This window comes from Scylla paramamosain, chromosome 4 (assembly GCF_035594125.1).
Source record: "Scylla paramamosain isolate STU-SP2022 chromosome 4, ASM3559412v1, whole genome shotgun sequence".
NCBI classification, from domain to species: Eukaryota; Metazoa; Arthropoda; class Malacostraca; order Decapoda; family Portunidae; genus Scylla; species Scylla paramamosain.
Window position 1 is genome coordinate 19394527 of NC_087154.1, and position 10000 is coordinate 19404526.

At 42.1% G+C, this 10000-nt stretch overlaps 1 protein-coding gene across 8 annotated transcripts in view; it reads left to right on the forward strand.

Moving 5' to 3' along the window:
• LOC135099793 (protein bric-a-brac 1-like) overlaps positions 1-10000 on the forward strand; it is a 62007-nt gene that overhangs the window by 46583 nt on the left and 5424 nt on the right. For 5 of the 8 annotated variants that reach the window (XM_064002310.1, XM_064002311.1, XM_064002313.1 and 2 more), the window contains 4 exons: positions 2582-3622; positions 3888-3995; positions 4276-4467; positions 4592-10000. The exon at positions 4592-10000 is cut by the window's right edge and continues 5424 nt beyond it. In XM_064002310.1, the coding sequence (XP_063858380.1) occupies positions 2582-3622; positions 3888-3995; positions 4276-4467; positions 4592-5035 (1785 nt within the window). In that variant the 3' untranslated portion in view covers positions 5036-10000. Of the gene's footprint in view, positions 1-187; positions 497-1350; positions 1577-2581; positions 3623-3887; positions 3996-4275; positions 4468-4591 lie in introns of those variants that run through there. The other 3 variants (XM_064002307.1, XM_064002308.1, XM_064002314.1) reach the window with 3 other exon arrangements.

Sequence of the window (10000 nt, forward strand, 5' to 3'; positions counted from 1 at the left end):
GTATTGCGTGAGAATTTTTCTTCCATAGACCATGTGATTATCTCTGCTGCCCTTCCAAGCCATCAGCGATGAGTCACGCGTGAGCTTCTGAGTACTGGCGAAACTATGCGCGGGAGGAAATGTGGCAAGTACGAAAATTCAACGATTGCCAGGCGCGAGTGTATTGTGCAACTATCCCGGTACCCACCACCACGTCATTGTCATAGAAAACGGTGCGTGCTCTTACCGGCTCACTTGTGTGTGTGCCTCGCCGCGTTGAGGACCTCGAGCCGCGTCCGCTCCGCTCAGTGGCCTGCCATTCATCAACGCGGATAGTATTCCTGTGTGTGAGCGAGTGTGTGTTAGAGTGGCTCCAATGTTGGGCCAGGAACACAGTCGCACCATTTCTCCTGACATGTTGAGTGACAGGACTTTATACAGTCACTTTTTTGCCAAGGAAATCGAACGGATTCGATACTCTCCATACCCAAACCTGGACGATATGAAGATAGCGGAGGTGAGTGGTGGTGTGGGTGTGATATGAGACGTGTTACGGGTGATGAAACTCGTCTACAAGACCGATAATTGGAGATTCGGGGCGGGGCAAGAACACGTGCGGAACAGGATTTTAGTGTCATGCTGTATCTCGGAAATACGTATCCCTCCAGTGGCAATACAGGAGAGACACGTGCTGCAGACCGTGGCTGAATATCACATAACAACTGACCTTTCGAATGGTGTGCAGTTTTTATATAGCATGAACTTACACAAAATGAACAAGAGGCTAGTAATGTTTAGTGACATGAGGACGGTGCGAGGCAATCACGAAAGGTCAAATAAACTGATAGTGAGTAATGACCAGAAGCAAGATCAGCAGCAGCAGTAGTAGCAACAATAGTAATAGTGGTAGAAAGTATTCATTGTGTTAGGAGTGGTGATGACAGTGTGTGAATTTTGCCATCCAGTGTGCAGATGATTTTAGTGTCCACTCAACACAATCTGTGAATATTCATTTATTCATTCACTTCTTTTCTGAGAGAATGACATCATAACCAGAGTGAGATAAAATGAGTAATAGTCTTGTGTGTGTGTGGAGGGTGCACGCCCGCACGAATACAAGATTAAATAAAGTCGGAAGCGCTCGAGTTTGTGTTGAATCAGGTCATATGTTACTCTCTTCCATTAATTCTTAAAGCGGATTATTATTGTTACCACTTATTCGTTCAAAGCACATAGTGCTGATTCCCTTTCTTCTTCACTTTTTTTCTTTTTATCCATCCCAGTCTGATACATTATACATTAAGTCTAGATACCCCAATCCCGCCTCTTTTTTTTTCCTTTTTTTTTTTTTTCTTCCGACATTCATCATTTATTGGCAATCCATTTGATCACACCTCTGCATATGTTCTCCCTTTTCATCTACAATATTGTTTCTTAGTTTCAATACGGATATCCATCTCCTCTTCCTCCTCTTCTTCCTCCTCCTCCTACTGGAGATAATTTTCTTCACACGTCACAAGGAGAGGGGCGCAGGAGTTCCCCACATCACGGCCCGCATTGGCATTCCGAGCACCAAGACGGACTAGTTGTTTTCAAGGTAACCAGACTGCGTTGCCTCGGCTCTGCCTGCAGCCTCCTTTCCTACTCCGGAGTTGGGGGGAACGGCTGATTTTGTTGGATTACTTGAGCCATTTTATCAATTGCCTAAGGATGATGGGGGAGGGAGGTGGTCTGGAGGATTGGATTATTTCGTTCCTCGTATTTTCGATACTATAATAATAATAGTAATAATAATAATAATAATAATGGTGATGATGATGATGATGATGATGATAATAATAATAATAATAATAATAATAATAATAATAATAATAATAATAATAATAATAATAATAGTCATTAGTAGCAGTAGTAGTAGTATCATTATTATGACAGTGGTAATGATAATATATGCGATGATAATAGTAATGGCAATGTTTAGTAATTATCACAATTATATTATTATTATTATTATTATTATTATTATTATTATTATTATTATTATTATTATTATTATTATTATTATTATTATCATTATTACATTTGCTTATTATTTTTGTTATGATGATGATGGTCATCATCATTACTGTTGTCATAATTAACGGTGTAGTAGCAGTAGTAGTAGTAGTAGTAATAGTAGTAGTAGTAGTAGTAGTAGTAGTAGTAGTAGTAGTAGTAGTAGTAGTAGTAGAAGTAGTAGTAGTTGTTGTTGTTGTTGTTGTCGTTGTTGTTGTAGAAGTACTAGTAGTATGGATATTACTGTCCCTATTATTATCACTCCCGATATTATGTTTCGGATGATTTACACTATAACATTCAAAATAAGTAACGAATAGCGATACGAGTCTTTTCTATAACTTTCTGATATATGCACATGATATTGACCTTCAAAATATTACTGATACATATGACGGCTGTCACAGGTGTGTGTGTGTGTGTGTGTGTGTGTAGGTGTGTGTGTGTGTGTGTGTGTGTGTGTTGGCTGTGGGATGGGGAAATATTACTGACGAGTATGGTGGCATGCAAGAACACTAACAAGATGTGCAATTTTTCTGTTTTACAGGGAGGCCCAGCCAGGATGGGGAGTAGCTCACAGTATTGCCTCCGTTGGAACAACCACCGGAACAACTTGCTGGCCGCCTTCGACCAGCTACTACACGTGGAGGCCTTCACCGACGTGACGCTGGCCTGTGAGGAGGGCGTCACGTTGCACGCCCACCGCCTCGTCCTGGCGGCATGTTCGTCCTACTTCCAGGCGTTGTTTGTCAACGCTCGCGCCGCCAATCACCCTATTGTGGTGCTGAAGGACGTGCGCGCCACAGATATGCGTGCTCTGCTGGAGTACATGTACCGTGGTGAGGTGAACGTAGAGCACGACGATCTGCAGGGCCTCCTTCGTGTGGCTGAGAGCCTGAAAATCAAGGGATTGGTGGAGGAACTAGGTAGTGACGCTGCCGTCCGCCGCCCGCCTTCCCCACACGAGACCATCCGCCCTGCCACAGCTCCAGTGGACGCCCGCACTCACCAAGACCTGCCGCGTCTACAGCCAGAGCCGCCCACGTCCACAGCCATGCCCTCGGTGGCCACTCACGACAGAGCATCTTCACCTAAGGCTCCATCGTACTCGCTTCCTCCACCTGGCCTTCCTCCGCACCGCCCACATCACCGCCTAGACCACAGAGACCATCGCCTTGACCATAGGGACCACAGAGATCACATGGACGTCCGCGAGCTGGAGCTGCGGGACCACCTGAGGGACCACGTACGGGACCCGCGTGAGGGACACGAACCTAGGGAGACACACACACCCAGCAGCCTCGATAGCGACTCCCGCCAGCCTCTGTCCCTCGTAGCCCCAATGCCCCATTTACCTTCACATTGCCCAGACTCTCCTCCTCAAAAACGCAAGCGGACCCATATGCTCTCCGATCCCATGCTCTCGCCGACTCCCATCCTTCGCACTGCCCTCGGTCACACTCACGGCTTCCCTGGGACCGACATGAGCTCCCTTGTGTCTTTGGCCTCCTCAATGATGCCACTGCCTGGCCTCCTCAGCTCCCACGTGCCACACCTGCTGCCCCATGAACATAGAGAACACCTCGAGGTAACGTCCATTTTGTAAGAGTAACTTATAATAAATATGCAAAATTCACTATAATACTTTGGGCTTTTTTTTTATTATTATTATTATTATTATCATTATTATTATTATTATTATTATTATTATTATTATTATTATTATTATTATTATTATTATTATTATCGCTTTAAACTTAGGTATTATTGTCATGACAACCCACATAATAGAGAGCAAGTATATTAGAGGCCACATAGAGACGTGTTGAATGAACACCTTTTCTTTCCGTCAGGCGCAGTACGGCGTGGTACCCAAGAAAGAACACCATGACGATGAATCGCGTCCCTTCTCGGACATATCGCGTGAAGACGAACAGGACCACAAGATGAAGCTCGAGTCGGTGAGTGTTTATGGTGGAGGTGACAAGATGATGAATATTATGTTTAGTGTAGACAGAATAAGTTTTGGATATGTGGAGTAGAGATCAAAAGGAGAAAACAAGGAAGTAAAAGGTGTAAGTTGAAACCTTTCCTGAAATTGAGTCACTGATTCAGCAGAACAAATGTAATGGCGGCAACACGATGGCGTTGTCGCGCTGTTATTATTCCAGTTATTCAAATTAAATCGCTCATTTGCACTGAGCCACGTGAATGACATGATATTTACCCTCATCCTCTCAGCAGCTTGCCAATGGACCGCTCCTGCCGGACTTCAACCCTTACCACCTTGATCCGAATGGTTCCTCGCACTTCAGCAACTTTGTGAGTTACGTGCCCACGCCCAAGCCGGAGTGGAAGAGATACAAGCAATACACCAAAGCCGATCTGATGGACGCTATTGACGCAGTGAAGAACGGCATGACAGCCCTTCAGGTAAGTAGTAGTAAAAAGGAAACATTCTGAACCTCTCGCGTATTCTTTTACAGACGCTCTTGTTGTATTAGTATCTGGTTGTATAATATACATCTCATGCAACTAACTCCAGCAATTTTCACAGGCCTCTAGGAAATATAAGGTTCCATCTCGAACCCTTTATGACAAGATCAAGAAGATGGGCATCAGTACTCTGCCGCGTCGCCTACCCAACAAGAAGCCATCTCCTTCCAGCACGGAGATCGAGGGAAATGCCCCAGACCCACACCCGCCTCAAGAGACCATGGAGCCACCCCAACCAGACAGAGACCCCACTCCTCACCAGGACCTCGAGAAGAGACCAATCAAGAGTGTAACGAGCGATGAGGAGGACCACTCTACCACAGGTCCTCCAGTGGTTGACGAAGAGGAATCCACAACCTCTACTCCCGCTCTCGGCTCTTTTTCGCTCGTGGGCCGCAAAATGTTTGAAAATGGTGGAGCAGGGGAGACATCTGCCACACCCTTGGACCTAACAGAATCCGATTCGCTTATAGCTAAAAGACCGGAGATAGAGGAACGAGCATAAAATGAAGACGATAGTGAGTCTGAGAACTGGCTCGCTGCTGTGCACTCCCTCGTCGAAGTCCAACATGCTCCTGAGCACTGTAGGGTCGCTCAGTCCAGATGGTGTGTTGCCCTGTTCGAAATGCGTCATGTTTTTGTTGACTCATTTCCGTGGGTCAGACCACTGATCACACTCAGGTCGTTGGGGGTGGATTCCAGCCGGTGTTACGGAAGGCTTGGAGAGGAGTTTAGCATGTCTTGACCTCCCGCCGAATGATTGATTTCAGCTAGGGTTGTGATCTTTTCTCTAAGCAGATAGCTGAAGGTCGTTTCCAAATTGTTCATGGTTCCAACGCATACAACAGCTCAGTTGATTATGCAAGAACTCATAAGCTCATGAAGAAGTTTGCAGGGACCATCTCAATCTGGAAACTGTTTACATTTCTCCCCCATCTCTCATTCCATATTCGGTTCCATGTCGCAAATATTTTCCGTTGTTGTAGTTTGCAGTCCGTTTACCACTTGTGCCACCGACAGCATGATCGGCCGAGGACAGGCCGCCTCCTAGACCTTCCTCAGGGTATTCCTGCCTTTCAAGAGCTCACATCCTCGGAGCTATAAAAGAGGCAGAAAAGAGGGTAACATTTAGTTTGTTGCCTAAGATTCTCGCCAAGGGCAGGTGATATCGATGGAGCAGTAGCTGGACACTTGGGCCAGTTTTCCAAAAAGGCATTGTCAGATTTAATTAACATGAGAACAGCCGCGGAGCTTGTGTTGTGCTACGGTGGCTTGTGATGTGCCGCGTCGCCACGTGAAGCACTGATATGTTGTAGACTATGAGCAGACCAATAAGGGCCCTCACGATGAGGAATAGCAATCATGTGTTGTTATTATCATTATTATTATTATCATTATTATTATCATTATTATTATTATTATTATTATTATTATTATTATTATTATTATTATTACTGTCATTATATTATTATTATTATTATTATTATTATTATTATTATTATTATTATTATTATTATTATTACTATCATTATTATTATTATTATTATTATTATTATTATTATTATTATTATTATTATTATTATTATTATTATAATTAATATTATTATAATCATCCACATCATCATTATTGTTATTATTAAAAGATCACATTTTCATATTTATTGAGTGATCAACATCATATACATTTATAGTTTATCTTTCACATGTAAATAAAAGTGGTTTAATTTGATAGTTGGCTCCTGTCCCATTTCTGCCACTTTGAGAGTCCACCCTTCCCATCTCCCACTTACGATGCCGCTGCAAGGTAATCAAAATTCCTCCTTGTGGTATAAAGTCACATTTCCGAAACTAGCAGTTGTATCCATAATTTTAAGGTTTTGGTCTTTTTTCACTCTTGATGTTTACTGAGATACCTCACCCATGTTGAGTGAAGATGTATACCAACGCTAAGATAATTACGACGCTGCAACAGTATACGATGATTGAGAGTGTATGAATACGTATATATAAATATCAATATCTATTTATGTTCAGATTTAGATTAATCTGTCTTATGGACGCTTAGGTCTTAAGGTCAGTGATTTCATAATTATTATTTCATGGAAATCTTAAGACTTGATTAGTAACTTTTATAATTATTTGTTATGTACGGTATAACTGCTGGACCCGAGGGACCTTATCGCCGGCAGAGCGCCAGCATGTATACGAGTGCCCATGGGACATCCTGTCGCCACCGTCCCCGCCACACAACATCCAGGAGTGACGTGCTTTTGGTGGTGCCTTCGGGAGGGCGATGGTCGGAAATACGAGCGACAAAAGAAACTCCTCGGTGGCGTAATGTGATAGCGGGAAGTCTTGTGTGTGTGTGTGTGTGTGTGTGTGGTATGGGAAAAGGCATTTATTTTACGCAATAGTAGTTGAGTGAAGATTTAACATTACCTGATGTGATGGGCTGCACTTTGAGGTAAATCAATAGTCATTCTTGTTAACAGTCAGAGACGTGTATCGAAAAGTAATATTCAAACATTAAGAAAAGCTCCAGGCATGAAGAAATGACGCAAAATTCATGATTTACTGGCCCACCCTACTAAGGTTGCAAAAAGTGTTCTATGTTTAAGTCTACTACAGTATGGAACACTTGAGATGCCTGCCAACCGACATTTTCTTACGTTACAAATTCACACACACATACACACACACACACACACACACACACACACAAGAAAGGAGTGATAAAGTAATGTTTTCTTTTTTTTCTTTTTTTTATACACGTGAAATTACACACATCGGCATTTACACAAAGGAAGAACGTGATCAAGCAACGAATCCTAACTCTATAATGAGCAAATCCAAAGAATGAGATGTCAATGTTTCATACTGAGTGTACACACACACACACACACACACACACACACACACACACACACACACACACACACACACACAATTTTTTTTTTTTCTTTTCTTTCCTAAGATGGCACAGAACGTTTCATACATGGCTGCCATCAATACCACAGTAGCAGGTGGTGTTCATTACTTTTCTCCAGGGGGGCCGGCTAAGGTAGGATGCGTTTTGGCATCTCATCAGATCTCAACTCATTAACCGGCACCGTAATGAAACAACATGCGAGCGATGCAGAACAATACAGTACATTGCATTACTTCACAAAGTCTTAATGAAAGTTAACATTAATTATGATAATAATAATAATAATAATAACAACAACAATGCTTGTGTGTGTGTGTATGTGTGTGTGTGTGTGTGTGTGTCTGTCTGTCTCTATGTGTGTGTGTGTGTGTGTGTGTGTGTGTGTGTGTGGAGTTCCATCGCACTTGGCAACAGACAGCATCGCAGCGTACAACCTTTCTTTCTTTCTTTCATTTTTTTTTTTTTTTTTTTTTGAGTGTGCGCTTGGTGCTCCAAAGAGGCTCAAGCAACTTTGTTAATCTTTAAAGCTCGAATCATAAAATTTAAATTACATCGTTGTTTCGTATGATGCAAAATAACTATGCTTTGTTTTCAAATCTATTCGAGAGAAATTCTCGTTGGATGACAAACAGTAGCTCAGAGCAGCATGAGGCAGGCAAATACGGTGGCCTCTGGTACAGTTATTCCTTATTTATGCCCATCAGAATGGTTTTTTGATGCACTGAAATCCTTCACTCATTGAATCGACGCTTTTGTCCAGTTTTGGGCATTCGTGTCTGATGTTTTACCTAGTGCTGTGGTTTCAGTCAATTTACGAGCACAGTAATATTCTTACTCACTTTTAATCAATAAATATTTAATGCTTAGGCCTCCTGTGTGTGGAGCCACCATTTTCGGTGAAACTTCGTACGTTATCATTCTTAAAAAGTTGTTAATACTTTGTTATAAGAAGCGTATTGCATTCGTAGTTCTGACAGTGTAAACAGCCTACGATGTTCACGTAATTTTAGAAGTACTCTTTTGCAAGGGCATTTCGCTCAGTTACGTAGGAACTTTCCTTCTTTTTTTTTCTATTTACTACTTTCTATTTGTCAAGGTTACTACTTTTATTTATATGACATTTTTCTAAGTACTTGAAAAAGGAACTTGCTTACTGCAGCCTCTACTTGTGCCATAGATGAAATAAAGTAAATAAATAAATAAAAATAAATTCAATCGTAAAAGAAAAAAGCAGAGCTTGAATACCTTTACGTGCAGGTTGGTGTGGAGTGAGCGTCGTAAAGAACCTCGGAGAACATGCGATGATTCCTAGTATCTTTGTATCGGAAACCTTGCGAAGCGATTTTAAGAAGTAACACTTTTCTCCTCAGTCCATAAGGGTGTGTGCGTTTCCTGGCACTTCCGAACACCAGGATTACTTATATGCACCACGAGAGGTTCGATCTCTTATTCAAAGAAACTATATGCTTTCATTTTCTAATTCACCTTTTAGTAATTTGTTTTAACAGGGTCTTATGTTAAAGAACACTTTTACGTCGTATGTAAATACAGGTTTGCTCTTTTGACATTGTTACCTTTGGATGGTTTAATATATGATAGAGAAAGAAATCGCGAAAGAGGAGCCATATTGCAAATTTGTTATAAGGAAAACAAATTTCTTTTTGTAAATGAGTAGTTGTTAAAGATAAAAATAAGGATAAAACTACCACGGAAAAACAGAATGGGGGAGGAAGTGTGTTACTGTGTCATCTTAGGACAAGCTGACTTATTGCATCGTCTGAGTCTTTCTTTGTAAACTGTTATTTCGTCCTACAGCAATCAATGCACATAATAGACAAAAATAATGTTTCTTTTGGTGTCTTAAGGTCTGTTGTATTATCATGTTTTATGGGGAAGATTGCTGCAAACTTGAAATTATCCAAAAAAACGAACTGAGCTTGTTCCTCAGTGTTTGCCCACATTTTGTGATAGAAAGGTTTTTGCCTGTGATCTGACGGGGCGTTTATGATCCTCAGTAACAATGAGTGACGAGGAAAATTGTAATTTTGCTACAGATGGGAGGGTCGTCCACTTCCAAGAATGCGAAGAGCGAATCCGGGGATTTATGAGTCGTGGAGACACGTCATGGATGATCAGAGGTGAATAGGGTTTGGGCCAGTAGGAGACTATTTTTTGCATGTTCATTCCAGATTCTCTAAGGAGACATGTATGAAGTCCATTATCTGAATAGCACTTGACAAGTATTCGTATAGAAAATGGGTGTTACTGGAAGCTGTGATGTGGAACATTGCAAATGCCTCAGTCTGCGAGGGTACAGAGACCCGCGGAATAGGTGAAGTGAGAGGTGCTGGCTAGCCTTGCTCAGTCATTGCGCCTCCGTTTCATCACTGCGTCAAGGCTGTCTCGCACCAGCCATGCCACTGCGAAACGAGTCTTGATAGGTCCAGTCAACATCTAAGGCAGTGTAACGTGGCCCTGTGAGTGTTACGGGTCGGAGGCCTTCGTGCCTGAATATCCAAAGAGAAGCAGATCCTCCTGGGA